The sequence below is a fragment of the Nelumbo nucifera genome, chromosome 5 (assembly GCF_055504915.1).
Source record: "Nelumbo nucifera cultivar China Antique chromosome 5, China Antique-T2T, whole genome shotgun sequence".
Classification (NCBI taxonomy): Eukaryota; Viridiplantae; Streptophyta; class Magnoliopsida; order Proteales; family Nelumbonaceae; genus Nelumbo; species Nelumbo nucifera.
Window position 1 is genome coordinate 79267669 of NC_142653.1, and position 24169 is coordinate 79291837.

A 24169-nucleotide genomic window follows, 5' to 3' on the forward strand; every position below is an offset into this window, starting at 1 on the left:
ACTTATTGGTGGTGCTGTTCTTTGGCACCTCTGAACTGCACATTCTGAGGACTGATTTGCTTTGCAACTTTGATGCTATTCCACTAAGCAGAATAATCTTTGATGACTTGCATGACACTGGAATCTATACATGGGATTACTTCTATCATCTTGGGAGCAACAAATTTACCCTCATGAGGAATTATGTCAAGACCCTGAAGAAGCATGGTCTTAGCCGGGATCCCCAGAGAAAATAACGCATAAGATCCTTTGGTCTTTCTAGCAAATCCTTTGAAGTGGCATTATGTGCATGAACTTAACATCAGCATTGAAGCATGAAGGGATTTCAACTTCTACCAAATGCAGGTCATTTTGGGTTTATGGAAAACACAGGTTCTTTCCTATCCAAATTGTATACAGGTTTTCTGTATTAAAAGTTCTGCACATGATGTATTTTGCCTTACGCTTGGAAAAGAGATATAACTATAGCTCCAAACATACTCGTTAAAGGGCCATTGTCCAGTATTGATCTCTGCTAGCTTGGGTCTTGGGAAGGGGGACTGGATATGGACTTATATTTGGCATTTTCTTGCCTAAGATGCTACTCGGACTTGAACCCCCTGTTTTTGCTTTTAATTCATTTACCATAGCATCAAATAATGGCCGCCTTAGGGTTAATTTGGTAATACTTGCTGGAATGTTTTAAAATTCAACCTGGAAACTAACATTGTTCTTGTGTTCTTGTGTTCCTGGAGAGAGAAAGAGAGAATTCTTGTAATTTGGTATGACTTCTAACTCCATAATCCTAAAGTTTAGGATTTTTTTCTTCATATTTGTTTTGGTTTATCTTCTTTCACCATGCCATCAGATGATACTTTTGTACCCAAAAAAAACAAATTCCAACTTAAATAAATGGTTTTTGGGTTTTCAAATGTGTTATAAATAACACGATTAAAATTCCTTGGATCGGGTTGAATCAGTATTGGGTTAAACACTGGGGGTTTGAGGTGGGTTTAGAAATTACATTTTATCAAGTCAGGTTGGGTCGGGTTCAGGTCGAACCATGGATGCATTGCAGGATTGGGTTAGAATGAAAGCAAGCCCATGCATACCCGGCTGGATGACATCCCTAGCATATCATTAGTTGTGTCTTTACCAAATCATCAATTGTGGTCTATTTATAAATTTCAAATTAAAATAATTAATTACCATTCAAATCTTGCCATTTGATTCAAAGGTATGACTACTCACCATTGGGCTGTCCTCCAATATTATGCAAATAAGTAAAATAATATTTAACTTAGGGTATGGTCCATTTATGTAGGATCCGGAAATTTATATGATAATAAATGCAACAAATCATAACAGAAATTAAATGTCTAAATATGTATTTGGCATTGGGGTATTGTTGTCATTTCATCTTATTTGTATTTGGATGCCCATAAGAGCATAAATGTAATTGTACCCTTTAATAAAAGGAAAATTTTTCGGTGTAAACAGTAACACACTCTCTTCTTCAAACACTCTTATGATTTGGTATTGGAGCGGGAAGAAATCTTGGAAGTTGGAACAGCTTTTTTTTTGTCAACTCTTGAACTTAAGAAGACCTATTGACGTCAAATATCGGAGTGGGAAGGAATATTGGAATAGCTTTTTTGTTAACTCCTAAACTCAAGAAGACCTATTTGATGTCAAACCGTAGTCGAATGATGTCAACAGTCCGTACTCCTTTCATGTACCGGGGGCCTTAATTTTAGGGATTTTGGTTTACTTTGGTGTGCCCTAATTATAGAAAATTATTGGTTCGATGTTTGGATTTCTTTTCTCCTCTTTATTTGAGGTTAATACTTGCTTGAAACTTGTGTTTGGTCTGTTTGACTTGAGGTATGGAAAGTGGTTCTACATTTATAAACCCTAATTTTTTTTAAGAGGTTTTGTTCCCCTCATATATTACCAACGGTTCAGTTTTGGCCTCCTATTTGACTCTAACCGAGTGTTTCCCAGTTTTGGTGGGCCTAGTGTGTGTTAGTTGGCTATTGGAGTGTTGTAGAGCTGTCAAGAAGCTTACCCAAATCAAATGGATTTATCTAAGAAAGTACAAACTATTATTTGAGTGTTCCCGAGCAATGTTGATGTCTCTAGTGGTATGATAACCATTGTGGAACTTGATTGAACTAACTTCTTAGAGTGGCTCAATCAGCTAAGCTTACTATTGGAGGTAGGGGTAAGCTAGGATTCATTACTACTAAAGTGGTGAAGTTGAAACTTGATGACCCCAAACTTGCCAAATGGGAACAAGATAATTCGTTGGTTGTCATAGCTAGTGTATTTGATGCATCCATATATTGCCCGTAATTGCATGTTCCTATCCACTACAAAAGATATTTGGAATCATCTTATAGCTACATATTCTTAAGCAAAAAATACAACCCGAGTCGACCAGCTCCAAAGAAAAGCCCGTAATATACATTAGAAGAGAGGACTGCAACCATGTACTTCTCTTCCTTGTAGTCTCTATGGGAAGAAATAGACCGTTTCAAGGCCTTCAAATGGAAGAACTCTAAGGATGGTGATAGAGAAGGTCAAGGTCTTACTTAACTTGAGAAGTATAGGTCCTCTACCTCTATTGGTTCTAGTAATCCTTTATTAGTGCTTTTGTGAAAACAGGTACTATACTTGCTTGTCAATCTTCTTCTACTAGCTCCTGGATTGTGGACTCTAGAGCTAGTGCACATATGAGTAGTATGTCTTCCCACTTCACCTCTTATAAATTGGTTCTAAGGAAAGGCAAAATCAAGCTTACTTGTGATCTTTCATTCTTTCCTTGAGCTATATTCTTCGTGTTCTTCAATTGTACAAAAACCTTTTATCTATTAACTCTCTTACCAAATCTCATAATTTTTTTAGTGACCTTTTTCCCTTTTCATTGTGTTTTTTATGACTTAAAAATGGGGAGGACGATTGGAATTAGACATGAAGCTAATGGATTTTACTTTTTTGATCAAATCTCTGAGTAAGAACTACTATGCCAGATTGAGTCATGTCAAAATGAAAATTTGAGTCTTTTGAAGTTGTGGCATTGTCGCCTCAAACATGTCTTTTAAGTCCATGGACTTTACAATAGTCAGTTTTTCATTGTTTAGTATATTTCTTACTACAGTAGTCTAGTTTTCATTGTTTAGGACTGTTAGAATTAATGAATCATGAATGAATGAATGTTTATAATCATGAAAACCCATATTGGTTTTTTGATGTAGCTATGGTGTAGAACATTAAGGATTGAGCTTTACAAATAGTTTCTATGTTCTTCATTGCAAATGTTTCTCAACTCGACTCAATTATGCCTTATAAAACTTATATGGTCAGCTGCTTGACTATGGTACATGACCTCAAAGAACAAATATTAGTATTTAAATTGGTTTGAATGTTTTGAATCACCACTTTGAAAGTTTAATATACAAGATTGGCATGGTTCATTTTAGTTTTCATTAGTTATGTATGTAAAATTAGAATTAATTCTATGGGGTCAAATCTAGAATTGGGATTTTTAGATCCAATTGTTCTCAAAGTAATGGTTCCAGCAAATATAAAATCTCAAAATCACCAAACTAACTTCTTTTTATCCCTTTTAAAATCTACCATATAATTTGCTTTTAATCCTTGTCCATCCATTGTACAGCTAGGAATTCATCAAAATATGCATGGTTCCTTACATTCTAGGTTCTAGCATGTATTGCGAACTTTGTATGCTTGTTCTTCTAATAAATCACCCACATCTTCACTAGGGATGTAGGGCGTTATTGAGTATTGACATGTTTGTATATAGATAGAAATCATTTGTTTTGAGGATACAAAAGAAAAAAGAAATAAAATGAATGAGGCGAATTGGGTATTCAAAATTGAACTAATTGTTAGACAATGTGTGCCCACAGTTCCAATCAGATTGGTGTATAGATACATTTATTGTAAATGACTAAAAACACATAATTGTTTCATGTTATCATTGGTGTGTTTCTGTGTAATTACCCCTTAAACTAGACACTTATGAGACTCGTGTTAGTTTAGAATTTTCTCAGCTAATGGATAGACTTGGAGAGTTTATCTTGCCAAGGCTGACACTAATGTGTTGCTAAAGAAGTTGGGGCTGCTTGTCTCGGCTGCTAGGGTTAGACCTGAAGCATATGTAGCGTATGTTTGTTTGAAGCACTGAACCGGACCATTTTCTAGTTACACTTTATATCTTGGAGACTGATGGGCAAAACTGAAAAGTTGCACATAACCCCTAGACTTGATTATGATACTTCATAGAGTGTCAGGTCAGGTTATCTTTAATATGCCAATCAGTGAGATCCTTTGGGGATCAAAACCTGTGTATGGGGTAGTCTGAGAACTCACTTTAGTGGGTGATCATAATGATAGGATTAGCCCCTTTGTCGGACAAAGTGAATGATCGAGATTGCACTCTCTCTAATGGAAACCAAAACTATCGGTAGTCAATTTCAACCGTGTTTGAGATTTGTTTTGCAAAATACATTTATATGTATATATATTTCAAAGAAATTCTTGAGACCATCGGAGTAGAGAGCACAACACGGCACCTTGCAGTCAATGAAGAGGTCTTTTCCTGTCGGACAGTGTTTGATCATGTGCACTGAGAGGTTGAGTGTAAGAGACCACTAAGGGCTGATTACTTGCTTAAGTCCATTATCCTTAGGCCTTTATAAAATGGCTGGACTCATGGATAATTTAATTATAAATGTTGGACCCATTTTGAGCCCATAGTGATGGGCTCAGGTGTTCACTGCGTTCAACAGTGAATTCAGCCAGGTCTTTTTACAAAGGCTGGGCAGAACCCATGTTGGCTTATGTAAGGTCATTATTGGGGTCCCACGTCATACAAATTGAACCTAAATGGGCCAGCAACTTTCTTGGGATGTAAGCCACTTGCTTAATGAGCCTGAAGCCCATGATTAATAAGATTAATCAAGATGTCACATTACAACTTAAGCAGTCATGTGACATGGGCGAATATGGGTTTGGAGTACCCATTCTCATAAGAGGATAAGACCTATATACTGATAGAGTCCAAATCCAAATAAAGATTTGGATTACAAACCTCCTAATTCGATTAGGAGTGGTGCTTCTTAAGGCTTATAAAAGGGGAGGAGGCAAACTGCTCTATATCACTCTGCTTTCAGTTCTCTCTCTCTGCTCTTGCCACCTAGACACCCTAGTTCGACCTCCAATTCTTGGACTGATCTTGATCAGTTCTTTTCCTTAATTTTGCAAGAAAATTGTAAAGAAAAACTGTGCTTATCTCCCTTGTTTGATCCATCTAGTTGGATTGTAGTTTTGTTGAAAACTACATTGCTAAACCGGCTTTACTCCAAGCTGTGCCATCTTCAGTGGAGGTTGGTTTGGGATTCTACTTGGGCGTGAAATACCACTTTAGGAGCTACATCTGTACAATCAGTATCAGGTATTCTTCTCCTTCCTTTTAGTTTTAAATCTGATCCGGTTTTAGTGCAAGAACAATCCTTGAAAAATGCAGTTTTTCTAAAACTGAAAATTCGATTCCTGGAAGGTGAAAGAAAATTTTTGAAATTTTGCCAAACCATCCAGCATGGTTCGGCCATCCATTTGATGGATTACACCTTCCTTCAGTGGTATTAGATCCAAAGTTTCAATCTTGAACCGAAATAGATCAGATCTGAACCGAGACTCAAATCGGCATAACTAGTTTAGCCAATTTGAGCAGTTTATAGTTTTTTGAGAAATCGGTTCTCAGTTTTTGGGTGAATTGATCTGAAATTTTTAGGATTATATTCTGATATAATTTAGAATTGTTCTATTGCAATTTCCTTGGTTCTTGGGTTGTTTGTGTGATTTGAGATCAAATTCTTTAATGGCGGCAAGATCTGTGCACCTTAAAAATTTATTATTTGATTTCTGATCTGTAATAACTCTTTTTTTTAGAAATTTTGTATTAGGTTTTGCTTGATGTAAGTAATAGAAAATTAGGTTTTTCTTTTTTTTTTTACTTTGGAAGACTTGTTGGAGAACATAGAGGAGATAGTTTTTGTAGAAAAATTGCAATCTGCGAGTAACAGTTTTTTGCAGGTTTGTAGTTTATCCGAATAAAATTTGGACCATCACACTTTTAGCCCTAGTTTATTTTTTGTTTTATCTGTTGTTGATTATGAATCTCGACTGTTAATTTCAGATCATATTCCTGTGAATTGTTGCATGTTTTGGATACCAAACCCTAGGCCGATTTGATCTAATTTGGTCCAAACTAGTTGGACCAAACCAATGGTTCGGTGGGGTCTAATGATAGCCCCATGGGTTACGTGTTTGGTGACTCAAAATCGGATATGGGCCAAGGGTTTGATGGCCCATTACATGGACCAATTCAACCCTCCCTTGAAAACCGTACTTTTGTTAAGTTAAAGCAAAATCAGCCCATTTTAGCTTGGACTGTTATATGGACCGAACTGTTTTTTGTAGTTTAGCCCATATACCAAGATGAAATTATTGGACAATTTTGGGCCTTTAATGGACTGATTATGTGTTAGCTTAATTTGGCATAGATTTTACAAGCTTTGTTTGATTTGAATCAATTTATGTGTTTGTGCTTGTGATGTACTGAATGAATGAGACTCGTTCATGGGCCATAAGTGCTTGGCCCATGTTTAGACTTATGTGGCTCTTTGCGAACAACATGGTTGAATGCACATCATTGCCATTATGCCCACAGATCATTGCATGATCTCCCTCTTCGATGGGCTCCTTGATCAGCTTCCTTTCCAAGAGGAAACCTCACGAAACCTTAGCCCATTTTGGGCTCATTTGAATCTGACTTTATGAAAGTCATTACTATGGTATGACCTAAATCAGACCTAGGGACTATTTTTCTTGTTCCCTCCAGTTTAATATAAGTGCAAAGAGATAGGGAATATCATATGATGAATTCTCTAAAGGTCTTCCGTCATTAGCATGAAAATGGACTGAATCGGTGGATGTAGATGCACCATAAAATTGGGCTATCCATTTTGTTGATGCAGTTGGTGGGATTACTTCATGAGATGATAGGGGCATCATAGACCAATGTGGGAGAGGCCTATCTTAAAATGGAAGTTTCTTTCACGTACCTTGGTGCCCACGATATGACGGGTCAACACTTACCAGACAGAAAGATTTAACCTAAAATGGCAACGAATCTTATCTAATGGAGGTCAAAGGGAAAATTCATTAGATGGGTGGATACTTGATCCTTCACAGAAAGTGGTGGGGTTATGCAGTTGAAATAGTTGGCTCCATGCACCTATGTGATTTCCCACATTTCCAAGGACATGCATTGTGTCCTCGTCACTGAGATAGGAGGGAAATTTCAGAGATGAATAAATGGAAATGAAACATAGATAAAAGATTGTTCTATGTCAGATAACATGAAACAATTTTAAGTCATGGACTAATAACTATTACCTTTTATCAGAAATGACACATGGACAATTCGCCAAATTGTTGGATGACAACAAATTAAAGGGACTCACTTATGCTAATTGGTACCAAAACCTTAATCTGGTGCTCACGTTCTAGAAATTAGACAAGGATGTTAAGAACCCAACACTAGAATGTCTAGGTGATAGGGCTTCTGAAGCATGTAGGAGAGAATATCAGGAATGGGAGGAGAAGAACTCTCTTGTCTGGTGTTATGTCGTAGCATTTTTAGACAACAACATTTAAAGATAATTCGATAAGATCGAAATCTACAAAAAAATTCTAGACAATCTAAAGACAATGTACGAAGAGCAGAATCATTTTGCTAGACAGAAAATCCTCAAGTTGTTGATGACCATGAGGATGACCGAAAGCCAGATGGTTCATGACCACGCCATGAAAATGATGAGAGTATATAAATGAATTGGAGGCTCTTGGATCCAAGCTCGACAATGACACAAAGACCAATGCCATCCTGAACTCTCTTACCTCGTCTTTCAATCAATTTGTTATGAACTATAATAGGAACAAGCTAAATGTTAGCCTTCAAGAACTCAACAATATGTTGTAGATGGCTAAAAAACTAATAAAGAAGGACAAGCCAATAGCGATGCTTGTTGAATGTGGAAAATCTGGCAAGAGAAAGATGAAGGGTTAGAAGAGGCCTTAGAAGAAAGTAGACAAATTAAAAAGGTAAAAGAAAGACAAGTCATTGGATGAATGTCACTTCTGCAAACAGACCAAATATTGGAAGAGGAATCATCCTCAATATCTGGAATCCCGCAAGAACAAACAAGGTAATTTCAAATCTCTTGTCACAGAGACCAATATATTGGTCACTTCTGCATCCTAGTGTATTGACTCAGGGGCTTTCACTCATTCATGAAACTCATTGCAGAGGTTCAAGCAAAGCAGAAGGCTGAATGATGACAAGGTAGTGCTCTACTTGGGGACTTCTATAACTGTTGCAGTTACGGCTATAGGAACAGTAGACTTATTTTTCAAAGAAGGAATTGTAATATTAAAAGATTGTCTTTATGTACTGTTATTTAGAAGAAATTTGATTTTAGTTTCTAAGTTATTTAAGGATGGATATTCTATTTTGTTTAGTGATAAGATTACTATTAAACTGATTAACAAATTCCTTACCTATGGAAAACTTGAGAATGGTCTCTATGCCATTCATCCTTCTTTGTAAACAAATATAACCAAAACTACATCAGTACACATCCCCAAGAAAAGAACACGTGATACAATTAATCCCACGTGCCTGTGGCATTATCGACTTGGCTATATTAACATACAAGGTATCACAAGATTGATGAAGGATGGTACTTTCGATTTTCTAACTGTAAAAGATGTACCAAGTTGTGAACCTTGCCTTCAGGGTAAGATGACAAAATGGCTATTTACATGTAAGCTTGAAAGATTTACAAGCACGCTTGACTTAATACATACTGATGTATGTGGTTCCATGAATGTTAGGACACGAAATCAGCACTGTTATTTCATAACTTTCACCGATGATTATTCTCGGTATGGTTACGTGTACCTAATGAGACATAATTCTAAATCCTTTTAAAAGTTTAAGGTATTCAGATAAGAAGTCAAGAAACAATTTAGAAGACACATTAAAGCCCTTCGATCAGATCAAAGAGGTGAATATCTCTCTAACAAATTCAGGGACTACCTAAAAGATAATGAGATTATATCACAATTGTTTCCTTTTACACCACAATTAAACGATGTATCAGAGAGAAGAAATCAGACTCTATTGGATATGGTCCAATCACTCCTTGTCTATTCAGAACTACTTATATCCTTTTGGGGGCACGCATTGGAGACTACAATTTATGTGCTGAACCGGGTTTCAACCAAATCGGTTCCTAAGACTCCCTATGAGCTTTGGACCGACAAGAAACCAAGTGTGAGACACTTGAAGATTTGGGGTTGTCCAACACACGCTAAAAGAACAAGTGCGGACAAATTAGAATCCAAGATCAATTGTTGCCTATTTATAGGCTACCCCCAAAGGATTGATAAAATATTTTTCTATGACCCAAGATAACAAAAGACGTTTGTTAGTCGAAATGCCTACTTCTTGGAAAAAGGATTCATCTTGAACGATCATCGTTAGGAAATTGTTCTTGATGAAGAGAGCTCAGGAGCAATGCGAGATGTCCCACAAGTTCCAGATAACACCCAACTAAGAAGATCTACCCGAGCATCTAAACCTCTAGTTTGTTACGACTATGATTAAGAAAGTTACTTGATGGATGCTACAAATAGTGAGAAAGATCCCGTGATTTATATGGAAGCTATGTTGGACATAGATTTCTTAAAGTGGGTAGAAGCCATGAAAGTCGAGATAGACTCAATGAAGGCCAACAGAGTCTAGACTTTCATAGATCTGCCCCCCTGGGGTGAAAGCAATCGGTTCCAAATGGATCTACAAGAGAAAGAAAGGCCCTGATGGAAAGGTTGTGACCTATAAAGCTCGTCTAGTAACGAAATGGTACACTCAAAAAGAATGAGTCGATTATGAGGAAACCTTTATGCCCGTGGCCATGCTTAAATCCATTCGGATTTTGTTAGCTATGGAAGCACACTATGACTATGAGATTTGGCAAATGGATGTCAAAATTGTGTTCCTGAATGGAGATCTTATTGAAGATATCTATATGCAGCAGCCGCAAGGCTTCATTGCATCTGGTCAGGAACATATGGTGTGCAAGCTGAACAAATCCATTTATGGATTGAAGCAAGCTTCCAGAAGTTGGAACATCTGATTTGATTCTACGGTCAAACAGTTTGATTTTGAGTAGAATCCAAATGAACCCTGTGTTTATAGAAAATCAGTGGGAGAAAAGGTTACGTTCTTAAGTCTGTATGTAGATGACATTCTACTTATTAGGAATGATGTAAGAATGTTAATTACGGCGAAGGTATGGCTTTCACTGCAATTCTACGTGAAAGATCTTGGAGAAGCCTCCTATATCTTGGGACTTCGACTTTATAGAAATAGATAAAAAATGGATAATAGGATTATCTCAATCTACTTACATTGGCAAGATTGTCAACATGTATAACATGGATAACTCCAAGAAGGGATTTGTCCCTTTCCGATATGGAGTCACTCTCTCCAAGGGTATGTCTCCAAGACCCCTGAAGAGATTGAGGGAATGAGAGGGGTTCCCTATGCCTCAACCGTAGGGAGCATCATGTATGTCATGTTGTGCACTTGGCCAGACATTACTCAAGCTGTGAATGTGGTAAGTAGATATCAGTCAAACATAGGACATGAACATTGGACCACTGTGAAAAACATACTTAAATACCTTTAGAGGACTAGAGAATATTGTCTTGTCTTCGATGGTAGTTCACAGCAGATTCCATGACTGAGACCGAGTACATTGCCTCTGCTCTTGCCACCTAGACACCCTAGTTCAACCTACAATTCTTGTACTGATCTTGATCAGTTCTTTCTCTGAATTTTGCAAGAAAATTGTAAAGAAAAACCATGCTTATCTCCCTTGTTTGATCCATCTAGTTGGATTGCAGTTTTGCTGAAAATTGCGTTGTTGAACCGGCTTCACTCCAAGTTGTGCCATTTTTAGTAGAAGATGGTTTAGGGATTCTATTTGGGCATGAACTACCACGTGGAGCTACATCTATGGAATCCGTATTAGGTATTCTTCTCATTTCTTTTGGTTTTAAATCTAATCTGGTTTCGGTGCAAGAATGATCCTTGAAAAATGTAGATTTTCTAAAACTGGAAATTCAACTCCCGAATGATGAAAGAAAATTTTTGAAATTTCGCCCAACCATCCAGCATGGTTCAGCCATCCATATGATGGATTACACCTTCCTTCACTAATTAAGGATGCAAGGCTACAAGAGGGAAGGTTTTTTCTTTTTTTTTTTTTAATTTTGAGTGCATAAAAAACCAAAAAACCAAACCGCAGTTAACCGGTCCACCAGTTAATTGGTTGACCAATTAACCAGTTGCATCAGTTTGGTTTTGGTTTGGATATTTAAAAAATCAATCAGGTTGGTTCGGTTCAGAAAATAACCCCCCGATTCGGTTGACCGAACCGTGATCACCCCTAGTTCTCATACTCCATAGCATAATGGTGTAGAAAAGAGAAAAAACAAATATGTTGCCGAAATTGCTAGAGGCGTACTCTTCCAAATGCATATGCCAACCTGCTTATGGGGAGATGCAGTTGAAGTAGTAGTGTATCTCATTAATAGACTTCCTTTGCAAACCCTTTGCCTTCAATCTCATCATCAACTTCTTTTCTCTAAGATCTCATTTTCTGTCTGCCTCTCAAAGTTTTTGGTTGTAGATGCTTTGTTCATGACATGAGTCATTCTCGTCTCAAACTTGACCCTAAATCTATCAAATGCATTTTTTTGGGCTACTCTCCAGTCCAAAAGGGGTACAAGTACTTCAATCCCCACTTTGGTCGATGGTATGTATATAAGGATGCTACATTCCTTAAGTCTATTCCATATTTCTAGCCCACTAGTCCTTTTTTTCAGGGAGAGAGTATTAGTGAGAATCATATTCCTTTTTGTCTTCTTGTTCCTATCTATGGACATTCCTAGTCCATCTTCCTCCCTTCCCACTCATAGTAATAGTGTTCCTACTCCTCCTCCTCCTCCTATTCCTCAGCAGCAGTCCTGGCAATAGTGGCTCATAAGGCACAGATGGAAGGTTACTCCCGAGGTTGAATGTCAACAATGATATTTTTGCCCACCTCTAGGTAATTCTGAAAGCAACCTTGAACTTCCTATTCCTATTGTTATTGAGCCTGATATCTCACGATCTGACATTGACCTTCCCATTGTAATTCAAAAAGGAAAAAGAAAGCGCACTACCTATCCCATCCCTAACTATGTTGCTTATAACACTCTTTCACCTTCCTTTTACTATATTTCTACTATCTCCTTTATTTTTATTCCTCATAATGTTTTAGATGCAGTGTACCTCAGTGGAAGGATGCTAAGAACCACACTTAGGAGTTTGTTTCTCTTCTTGAGAGTAAAGTTAGAGGTGTAAAGTGGGTCATGCCCGTGGGCGGCCTGCACTAAAGGCGGGCTGTGTCGTGCTAGCCCGCGAGCCGTCACGAGCCGTGCCACCCTCCCCGGTGGAAATTTTGGGGGTCAGCCCGGTACGGCCCATGGCCCAAGCGGGCCGTACCATGTCGTGCTGCGGGCCTGGGACGGGCCCGGGCTGCAGGACGTGCCATGGGCTTGGGTCGTGTCAGGCTGGGTCATAGGGCGGGCCTTGGGCTTGGGCCGAACCGGGGTAGACTCACTGAATGGATTACTGTCATATCAGGGATTCAGGATCACTGAATCAGGATTCAGGAATCAGGACAGGAAACGAATAATAAATTAATAACAAATTTATGATTACCTAATAACCCAAAGAATAAATAAACAAAAGTATAAAACAATTCAAATCGGAATTTAAGAATTTTATTTCATTTAAATTTGAACGAATAATGATACAAATTAAAAAGCATACAATTATACAAATATTGAAATTATGAAATATACAATGGTTGGATACTTCATACTTGGATGAATGAAATATGAAAATGGAATAAATTAATAAAATATAAAAAATACAATATAGAATTATAGACTATATAAACTATATAGTTACAAATTGAAAATACAAAATTACATTAATAGAAAATAAATTAAATAAAATTAAAACAAAATTTACAATAATTTGACAAAATAAAAAAATGTGGGTTATTTGTTAAAATTTACAATTTAAACAAAATTTACATATACATTATGATGAAAGCATTCACACACACCTTCATCATCTGCTTTAGGTGAAAAAACAAATATCTAATGTATGTAGTACTGTAGTACTGTAGTAGTCTATAGTATCATGCCCTCCTTTGTCTTGTAATTGTAAAGTTGTAATCTATATTTTTCATCATGATTCATAACTGCATCTAGCCAACCTTGGTAGGTTGGTACTGTGGTAGTGTTGTAGTGTGATACCTGTAGGTCCTGTACTAAAACAACTAAACAAGACTCCAATGGAACTATAGCTAGTAGACATCAGAGGGGTTAGTAAAACACAAACCACGTGCCATGGCGGGATTGGCGGTGAGAAATGTTCTCCGAGACTCCAACTTCTCCCAATATTTTTAGAATTTATTTTCCATTAATATTATTTCAAAAATTCATTTAAGTTATGGGTTATTTCTTCTTCCTTCTCATGTGTGAGAAAATTTCTGGTCAAATGGCCAATACCACCCTTGCTACAATAGCTAAAGTCTTTTCTACATTTTTGGCAAACTGCTCTTTTCCCCTTACCCTCTAACATCCTCTATTCTAAATATTCTCCAAATTGAGCTACTAAACTTGGGGTTTTGGGAAGAGCTGGCCATTTTTTTCAAATTCTAAAAAAATAAAATTAATTTAATTGGACTTACCCTGGAATCCCAGATTGTTGGTTCAGAATCCCATATTTCCAATTTGATTTCAACGGTTAAAGCCTTTCAACGTAACAACGTCCAAGGCTCCAAGCCTCCCAAATTGCCAACTTGGAGAATCAAACAATCAACCAATCAGACTATGAAACTATTAGAGTTCACTCAGATTGTAGAGAATGTATAAGAGACTGAAAGAGGAAAGATTGAAGAGATTAAGAGAATAAGTAATAAACTAATAACTTAATAGGAGAATTGTTGATTGTTTATTCACTGATTGTTGAATTGGTGTGATGAGAATGGTGGAGGATAGCTGGATAGGGCTAATGGGCTATTTATAGGAATAGAACATAATTCAATTGCCCAAAATACCCAAAAAACTATCTATTATTTAGCTGTTGGGAGGGGTATTTTGGTCATTGTAAAGTTACTTATAACTTTACCCAAAATGCCCCTCTAAACTAGTTGTTATACAGTTGTTGGGGAGCATTTATGTCATTTTTTCAAACCCCCCATAAGCAAAATACATAAATACCCCCTAATATGGTTGTTTATAGCTGTTGAGGGGTATTTCTGTAAACCCCCCCCAAAAAAAGTTGAAACTAGCCGTTGGGCCCCTTTGGATGGGAGGGAGGGCCTAACCGCCCAACAACTATATTCCCGAGCGGGTCGAGCGTGGTCCGTTTTGGGCTTGGCATGTCGTGCCATGTCGTTCCATGGCGGGTCGTGCTTCATGTCGTGCTGCGGTCTGGGTCGTGCCAGCACGCGGGCCGCAGGCGGCACGGCACAACCTCAAACCCCCGGCCCAACATGGCACAGACCGTTAGCCTTCGTGTCGTGCCGTGTCGAGCCGGTCCAAAATCATGCCGGACAGGCAGCTCGGCTCGATTTACACCTTTAAGTAAAGTCCTAGTGGGCTATAAGTGGGTGTATACTATTAAACATAAGGTTGATAGATCAATTGAAAGATACAAAGCTAGATTGGTGGAAAAAGGATACACCCAAACATATGAGATTGACTATCAAGAGACCTTTGCTCTTGTAGCTAACCGCCCAACGACTATATTCCCGAGCGGGTCGAGCATGGTCCGTTTTGGGCTTGGTGTGTCGTGCCATGTCGTTCCGTGGCGGGTCGTGCCAGCATGCGGGTCACAGGTGGCACGACACAACCTCAAACCCCCGGCCCAACATGGCACAAACCGTTAGCCTTCGTGCCGTGCCGTGTCGAGCCGGTCCAAAATCAAGCCGGGCAGGCAGCTCAGCCCGATTTACACCTCTAAGTAAAGTCCTAGTGGGTTGTAAGTGGGTGTATACTATTAAACATAAGGTTGATAGATCAATTGAAAGATACAAAGCTAGATTGGTGGAAAAATGATACACCCAAACATATGAGATTGACTATCAAGAGACCTTTGCTCTTGTAGCTAAAATGAAGTCTTTCTGAGTCATTATATCTCTTGATGCTTATTATTCATAGCCTCTATACTAGATGGATATAAAGAATGTATTTCTCAATGGAGATCTTCAAGATGAGGTCTATATGGATCTACCCCCATGGGTAAGCTTCCCTAGTAGTGAGGGGAAGGTTTGCCATCTAAAAAAAATTTCTTTATGGGCTTAAGTAGTCTTCTAGAGCTTGTTTGATAGATTAAAAAAAATGTTCTCAGAATTTAGTTTATACAATCATAAGCAGACCATACTCTATTCATAAGAAGGGTTAATGGCCTAATAATTGTGTTGATAGTATATGTTGATGATATTGTTGTCATTAGAGATGATCACTCTGGGTTAAAATAACTAAAGTCATTTCTTGCTTCTGAATTTGAAATCAAAGATCTTGGGAATCTCAAATACTTTCTTGGAATTGAAATGACAAGGTCAAAGGGAGGGATATTCATTTTGTAGAGAAAGTATATCCTTGATCTCCTTCATGAGGTTGGGAAACTGGGGTGCAAGCTAGTTGAAACTCCCTTTAACCCCAATCATAAATTGAGTGTTGATGATGAAAATATTCTTCTAGACAATGGTGCCTACCAGAGACTTGTTGGCCGACTTCTTTACTTGTTCCTGATTCGACCTAATATATCCTATGGTGTAAGCATGGTGAGTTGGTAAATGCATAATCCCTGAACTTCACATATGCATGTTGTCAACAAGATTCTTGCCTACCAAAAGGGGTGTCCAGGAAAAGAAATGTTGTACTCCAACCAGGGACATCTCAAGGTCAAGACTTATACTGATGTTAATTGGATAGGGTCTGTGGATGATAGAAGATCCACCTCTACTTATTGCACTTTGGTAGGAAGTAATATTGTATATTGGAGAAGCATAAAACAATCTGTTGTTGCTCGATCTAGTGTTGAAATCAAATATAGAGCTATAGCTCATGGTGTATCAGAGTTGTTATGGTTAAAGACCTTGTTATCTGAGACTAGGATTCAAGCTGAAGTCTCAATGAGACTATACTATGATAATCAAGCTGCTTTAAACACTTCTCATAACCTTGTTCAACATAACCACACAAAGTACATTGAGGTTGACAAACACTTTATTAGAGAAAAGATAGCCAATGAAGAAATATGTGTACCTTTTGTCAAATCAGAAGATCAACTTACTAATTGTCTCACTAAGGGTCTGAACAAGCTAAAACTTGATAGGAACCCAAGCAAGCTTGGCATGATAAATAACTATGCTCAGCTTGAAGGGGAGTGTTAAGAATATGTATTTGGCATGGGGGCATTGTTGTATTCCATCTTATTTGTATTTAGGCGCCCAGTAATTACACTCTTTAATATAAAAGAAAAAGTTTTGGGTGTGAACAGTGACATACCCTCTTCTCCCATAACTCTCTTCTCTTCTTCTTCTTCTTCTTCTTCTTCTCACACTCTTACAACTAAATCAAATTTGAATATCATGTGAACCAATTCACTTAAAATTTGATTGGATTTAATTATATATACACAATAAAATATTTTGATTCACATCATTAGGGCTCTCCTTACCCCATCTAAAAGCATTCGCAACCCAATTACCTAAAAGTATTCATAAAATCTTTCCTAAAATATACTCTCTCCCATTTGCCATGTATCATTTTTTCTCCACCTCCCAATTATTTAAAAGCACTCCTAAAATATCTCCATCTCCTAAATTATTGTTTTTAATTAAACCTTACATCTTCTCTAAAAACACTCTCAATTCAATTCTTAGTGGTTGAATCTTCAAATCCTCTCACTTTTCTTAGCGTCTGAATGTTCAAATCCTTTACTAGCTTTTAACCAACTATAAATTGGACTTGTTATAGTAGGGTTCTTGAAAATTTCAAGTTTTTTAAGACAAACTGTCAAGAATAACCAAAAAAGAAAGAAACAAAGAATGGGAACTATTGGAAATCTACAAGATAGGGAAGGAAAGTGGAAGGGGATAATTTTGAAGGAGAAAAATGTGGGATTAATATATTCATAGAGTTGAAGGAGAATAGTTTGCCTCCTCCAGAAATAGGGTTAAAAGAGGCGCACCAATGCTTATTAGAGGAAAGAATTAAAATAGAATATAAAAACGAAGATTCTGGAACTAAAGAGACAGTGGAGAGGTAATCTAGATGAAGTTGTTTGTTGGGATGGGAAAATCTAGAAACATGAATGTTTTATGTTCTTAATTACATAAAATTAAAAAATAAAAATTCAAAAAATTGTAAAAATATAAATTGGGCATTTTTTTAACAAATTTTGAAGGAGAGAAAGACACGTGGACAGATTCACTACATATAATATAGATGTTGCAACCAATACAACTTCAGCCCAAAAATAACGAGAAGCATTCATGGTATTATTTCTATTTGATATCTATTTTGTTGTGGAGTATAATGACAACTACTTAGATGAATCATTCGTATTGCCTAAAAAGATGTATTCAATTAGTTTGAGTCTGTGGGTTCACAGGATGTGCACCTGTGGGTTGATGGGATGCGTGAACCTGCCAACTGGAGGAGACCACATGACTTGGTGACATTGAGGGTAACGTCAACCGAACACAAAATGACAAAAATTGGCCTTTCCAAATTCAAACTCTTACTCCTCCCTTCCATTTTTCTCTTCCACCGAACCCTACCCCATAAGCACCGGCGAGCTCAACCCACACCGGTGTCACTCAACTCGGAAGCCACCAATAGTGAGAGGGCTTTTATCCGGTAGTACATTTTCTGGCCGTTCTTCCCCTTTCTCTTCTTTTTCCTTAATGTTCTTTCTGGTTTTCTTTTTTCAACAGACTGAAGGTGAGTTACCTAAAGTAGAGAACGGTGGCGCACATCTCTTTCCGGCAGAAATTATACTCTCAACACTCCACATCTAGCTTCTAACAAAGTCTCTAGTTTCTCTGTGGCTACCCGTGTGCTGAAAAAGGCAGTCCAATAGGTTGGTCTCTAGGGCTTTTTTTTATGGTAAACGGTGAGCTACATAAACATTGGGGTAACTCTTCCCCTTAAATCCGCATCACAAGTATTAAAATCACAGAACCTAAACTCTCTACTATACTCCCTGTTGTTAAGAGCTTATGTGCTAATCAATTAGTCGCTTGATTTGCTTCCTGATACGTATGCTTGAATTTGATATTTAAGTTGAAGAAGTCAACAAGATTCCGGCACTCCTTATGATACTTTCCAGTCTCAACGGGGGCAAGAGTCTACCATTGAGGCAATCGGTTACCATCTTGATATCTAAGCTTTTGCAAGGTTGACCATCAAAATTCCAATTCCAAGATCTTTGGTCTCAAGGACTTTGCCTTGGTTCCTAGCTATACACTCAATGGCACAATTGCCAGTATTCGAACAAAAAGCATCAAAGTTAATCTTAATGCAATCATATTTAGGTATGTACCACTCAACATAGGCTAAAGCTCTACTAATAACAGTCTCCGCATTACTAGAGAGTCCATTTAAACATTTATTGTTTCTATTCTTGCAAACGAACCAAGAAACATAAGCAAATTTTTCTCTAATGAAACTATCATTGAAATTGCCATTTGGCTTACAATGATTAAACGATGAAATTGAGTTCCCAGGAATCGGCAGCTCCCCAGCTAACCTAATCCAAATTTCTTTGAAGACTTCACATTTAATAAAAAGGTGGTCGATATTCTCAACTTCCCCACAAAGACCACAAGTTGGATCAATCCCTAGACCCCTAGCAATGAGATTGTTTTTCATGGGAAGTCTTTTATTTAATAAAAAGAAAAAGAAAAATTTTAATTTTTGGGAGGAGCATGAGCTTCCAAAAATATTTTTGATAGTTAGAAGCAAGACACTCACCACCATTAAAATGACACTCCTCATCATAAGCCGTTTTAACCGAGAAATTCCCATCAGGGGTGAACTTCCAAACTCTTTTATCTTCAAGATAGGTTTTATAAGTTGCCAAATCTGATGAGTGGCAATCGAATTAATGAGATCCTCTCTCCATACTCTTCTTCCAAGGTCAATTACCCTACTTATAGTCATATCCATATCAGTTGAAACACTCCTATTACTTAATTTAATCAGCAAGCCATTTCCAGTCGAAGAATCCAACTAGAAATTCACATTCTTTTCATTGCCAATCCTCTACATTGAACCCCTTTTAATTAGATATTTTGAACCCAAAATTCCTCTCCATGCCCAAGAACTTATCTTTTTTCTTTTTTTTTTATATCCCAAAAATTGTTGTTACTAAGATATTTATTAGTCACAACCTTCACCCATAGGTTTTCATGACAATTTAAAATTTTTCACCCCAATTTAGTAAGGAGGGCCTTATTTATCCATTTGAAATTCTTCACACCTAACCCACCCTAGCTTTTGGGAGTACAAACCCTACTCCACTTGACAAGATGAATGGGGTTTTGGCTCCTCGCATTCGATCCAAGAAAATCCCTTTGGTCTTTTTTCAAAATCAACAACACTATTTGGAATTTTAAAAGATTGCATTACAAACTGAGGAACCATGGAGGCGGAAGAGTTAATTAAAGTTAATCTCCCTACAAAAGAGAGAGAATTTGTTTTCCAACTTGCAAGTTTGTTAGACATATTTTCTTTCAAAAATTTGGAAGTATCCCTTGAAACTCTACCCTCAATAATGGGAGCTCCAAGATAAGTCTTATTCCTACTCCCAATCAAAATCTTAAGAATTCTAGCCATAAATTTTTGAAGTCTGTTGGGGATGATTTTGGAAAAAGTTATGGCTGATTTAAGATAATTAGGAAGCTGGCCAGAAGCTTTAGCAAATCTATCCAAAATCTCCTTGACTTTAGGGCAAGCATTGATAGATGCCTCAGCAGAAATGATACAATCATCTGCAAACTATAGCCCATGGAAAGTGATTTCAGGGTTCTGGCTGCTAATTTTCTTCTGAAAAGGTGCAAGCGGATGGTCAAGATATGGTGTTTGATCTGTTTGCATGCATAGAACCCACCCCTTGAATTTTTAGATTTCAGGTCATTCAAACTCGGGGACTAAAGATGCCAATGTTGCCAATGTTGAATATGCAATTAAAGTGATAAAATCAAAACCTGTTGAGAAGAGAACACACAAAAATAACATAACATTAGAAGAAGAAGGAGGAGGAGGAGGAGGAGGAGGAGGAGGAGGAGGGAGAGTATCTTACATGCCAGAATGTCGGATTTTTTGCTGCCATTGCACAGTCAAGGATTGGTTAGGGCTCAAAGGAGATGAGGACAAGAAATGGAGAGGGGAGAGTTCGAATGGTTAAGGCTCGGATTTCTTGCCACCTATTCACACCTTTTTTTTTTACGTTTTTGTCTTCTTGCATGTGGTTGAACTGGGTCTGTTCAGTTAATAGCTGAACACCCATTAAAGTTAGTGGTTTTTGCGAAAAGCCGATGTGGTCTCCTCTGGTTGGCGGATTCATGCATCCCATGAATATTCCTTTTCATTATCCAATCTGAAAATCTTTATGGATTTTTCAAATTGTTAGAGAATCATCTAGTATTTTTTTTTTCAATTCCAATATCCATAAAAGTAAAGAAAAAAGTACATGATGCCATCCATAGTAACAACCGTGGTTTTCAAAATCGGACCAGACCGGATGGTCATACTAGAAAAACTAGGAATCGGTCAGGTGACTGATTCCGTTTTCCAGAAAACCAGATTTTTTCCAAATATCGTTGATTTTGGTCAACAAACCGCTGACCCGGGAGGTTAACCGTTCGAACTGTTTGAATGATTTTGACCATTTTTTAATTTTTTTTAAATTTTTCTATTTTTTTAGAACGGGCCAACCATTCAACCCAGGAACTGGACCCCTGACCAATTCGTTCTTTGGGTCAGTTTTAAAAACCATGGTAATAACAGAAAAGGGGCCACAAACATCATAACAATGGCAGAATAAAATGTTCTACAATGCTTGGAGCCTTGGACTAATAATAAAAAAGCAGAACTCTCATAGACTAAAATGTAAGATGATCCAATCTAGAATGGCAGAAATAAGTTTTAAACTTATTAGGACACTAGATAGATGATTGCAAATAGACGATTGAAATGAAGAGTTAGTGACCACCGACTTCCAGTCCACAAGAATCAGGAAAAAGTTTAATTTAATAGGGGTCTAGAATTGGAATAGGAATGGATTATTCCGATTCCAACTGTTTGGTTGGGCATAATCGAAATCTAATTCCCATTTCTGCTAGAATGGCATTCCCCCATTTGAGGGAGTGGCCATTCCCTACCCCTTCCTTGGGAATGAAATCTCATTCCTGCTGATTTTAATTCCCATTCCAATTCCCGTCTGAACCAAACAAATTATGGGAATAGTCCATATCGATTCCGGTTCCAAAGGATTTTGATTACAATTCCAATTTTGATTCCAACTGTGAACCAAACGGACCTTAAAATTAGAGTTCAAATGAATATCTCTCGCTTTACAAATATGAAAGAGAGAACCATGTGCGACTCTCACCTTATCCCTCCCTGACATACCAATCATTTGGTTCAATGCTCTTAAATTGATGAGCCAAAAAGCATTAGAAGCATGTCTGGTAGATAATAGGATGAAAAGGTAGAAGCATCAAGCACCACCCAAATGAGATATAGAATTGTTATCAACTTTTACGAGGCATTCTTTTTTTGGATTTTAAGAGAGGGAAAAGTTGGTCAATGGGATTTTGATTCTCATTGACCAAGAAACCCATGTTCATTTTTCATATTTATGTGGGGACCAGTGAAAGTTTATTTTCCTGAGCATCACTTACCGAAAATTAACTTTCTCATTTTTATGGATAAGTGTTAGCATCTCCTAGGTGGGTAAATTAACTTTACCATCTAGGGGAAAGTTGTCAATACTTGAATGAGACAAAAATGCTCCTTTTAATAATTGAACTTTTATGGTTAAGATGGTTATTTCCTTATTTACATGGGAAATAAAAGAACATGGGTAAGTGACTTACCGAAAAGCGAACAGGGCCTAAGATGAGCAAAGAGGCAACTTGATTAATTCTTCCCTAGGAGTATGAAGATCCACACGAGAAGTATTCCCAATAGAAGTAGTCGGTGCCTCCGTGGTCATGAGGCAACTTAGTTGGTTCATTTATTTTCCAAGGTGACAACACTATGAGCACTTGTTTTTTGTGTTTGTCTACCCTTTTTAAACCAAGAAGAATACAATTAGAAAGAAACCTCCTTGGTGTATCTAGTCCTCTTATAATAATCATACACCAAGTTTTTCTTCTCTTCCTTGCCAACTACATTCCTCTTCCCTAAGGATGTACTTCCAGCCACCGTAGAAAAAGTGTAGAATGTTCCAGATCTGATTTCATTATAGCTAGAAGCCTCTTGTTGAATAATAGAATAGACCTCATCAATGGATGGAATGTCAGTCCGCCCTAACAATTGCATCCTAACAATCTCAAACTCAGAATTCAGCCAGGCAAGAACTCAATTACACAATCCTGATTTTTAAGAATCATACTGCTCAGCACCAAGATCAGCACTCTATAGCAATCAAGCTCCTATAAAGGTTGCAATCACACTCATCTCACCTTACTTAAGACTGGCAGTCGTATCCTGCCTAAGCTGAAATATTTTAGCACCATTCTTACTTTGGAAATAGGTAGAGTTATTCACCTTATCACATATTTAAGCAGCCGTTCCAAGGAACATAAGACCTCTACTGATTTGGAGTGTCATATATACAGTTCCATAACCAAAATATAATGATCATATTTTCCTGCTACCACACATCCAACAATGAGTTATCATCTGCAAATCTTTGTCTTTCCAGTCAAGTGACTGAACTTGCCTTGACCGCCCTTAACAGGTTGGGAACATTCAAGAAATTAGTCCCTTCAAGTTTGATTTAGTAATTTGCAAGTTTGAATGTTCTCCATTATTAATAGACTGTCTAACCAATGAAACAATGGTGCCCTAAGAGGAAAAGTCTTGAGCCATCTCCAATCAACTAACACTCAGTTTAGATCAAGGAAATCAGTCCCCAAAGATCACCTACCCCGAATAAAGATAAAGACCACAGTCCCTTAGCAAGGACAATCTGGAAAAGGTGATGATTTGTAAGCAAAAAACAATTTATCAAATATTCATCCTTGTTCCAAAAAACAAGCTTCTATGCCAGATTAAAATCATTAAATGGGTTTGGGGCCTTCCTGAGTTGCCCATGAAATTTTTGGTGCTAATTAGTAATTACTGTCACTATCCTACAAATTGCTGCGTTTGGTTGCAGTGCAAATTTATTTGCACTAGTACAAATGCATTGGAGTGCAAATGTAAAAAATGCAAATTCTTGTTTAATTTTGTTTTGGATTTTACTCTATTCTGCTTCATGTCTTAATTTACTTCATTTGTACTGCAACCAAACAAAATAAGCAAAAATTTGAAACAAAAATAGGTATGAATTTACACCCAAATCGTTTGCACTGCATGGAAATTTATTTACATTGCAACCAAACACAGACTAAGGCTCAGTTTGGAAGGAGTACAAATACAAATATGTAATGCAAAACCTTGTATTTTGTATGTATTTACATCATACATATTTGTATTTGTACTCTTTCCAAACTGAGCCCAAGAGTCATCACATCCTGTTGATGTCACTGTCTTCCTAAAGGAGGGACCAGCCAGCAAGTCATAACTCCATAGCTTCTGGACCTTGAATTGCCATTGAGCAGTGGTCAGCCAAGATTGCCTGTACTTGGACGTTTCTTGCAACAGTCAAGTAATGGACTCCGCC

The 24169-nt window shown here is 37.5% G+C and overlaps 1 protein-coding gene and 1 long non-coding RNA gene across 4 annotated transcripts in view; both read left to right on the forward strand.

Annotated features, from left to right (window-relative positions):
* The window catches only part of LOC104593874 (Myb domain protein), a 37584-nt gene extending 36775 nt beyond the window's left edge, over positions 1-809 (forward strand). For all 3 annotated transcript variants that reach the window (XM_019197158.2, XM_010253925.3, XM_088887110.1), the window contains exon 5: positions 92-809. In XM_019197158.2, the coding sequence (XP_019052703.1) occupies positions 92-236 (145 nt within the window). In that variant the 3' untranslated portion in view covers positions 237-809. The remainder of the gene's footprint in view (positions 1-91) is intronic.
* A 16968-nt stretch (positions 810-17777) lies between these two features.
* LOC104593873 (uncharacterized) lies at positions 17778-18530 on the forward strand. Its single transcript, XR_734644.3, has 2 exons — positions 17778-18129; positions 18207-18530. It is a non-coding gene; the product is annotated as an uncharacterized LOC104593873 (long non-coding RNA).
* The last annotated feature ends 5639 nt before the right edge of the window (positions 18531-24169 follow it).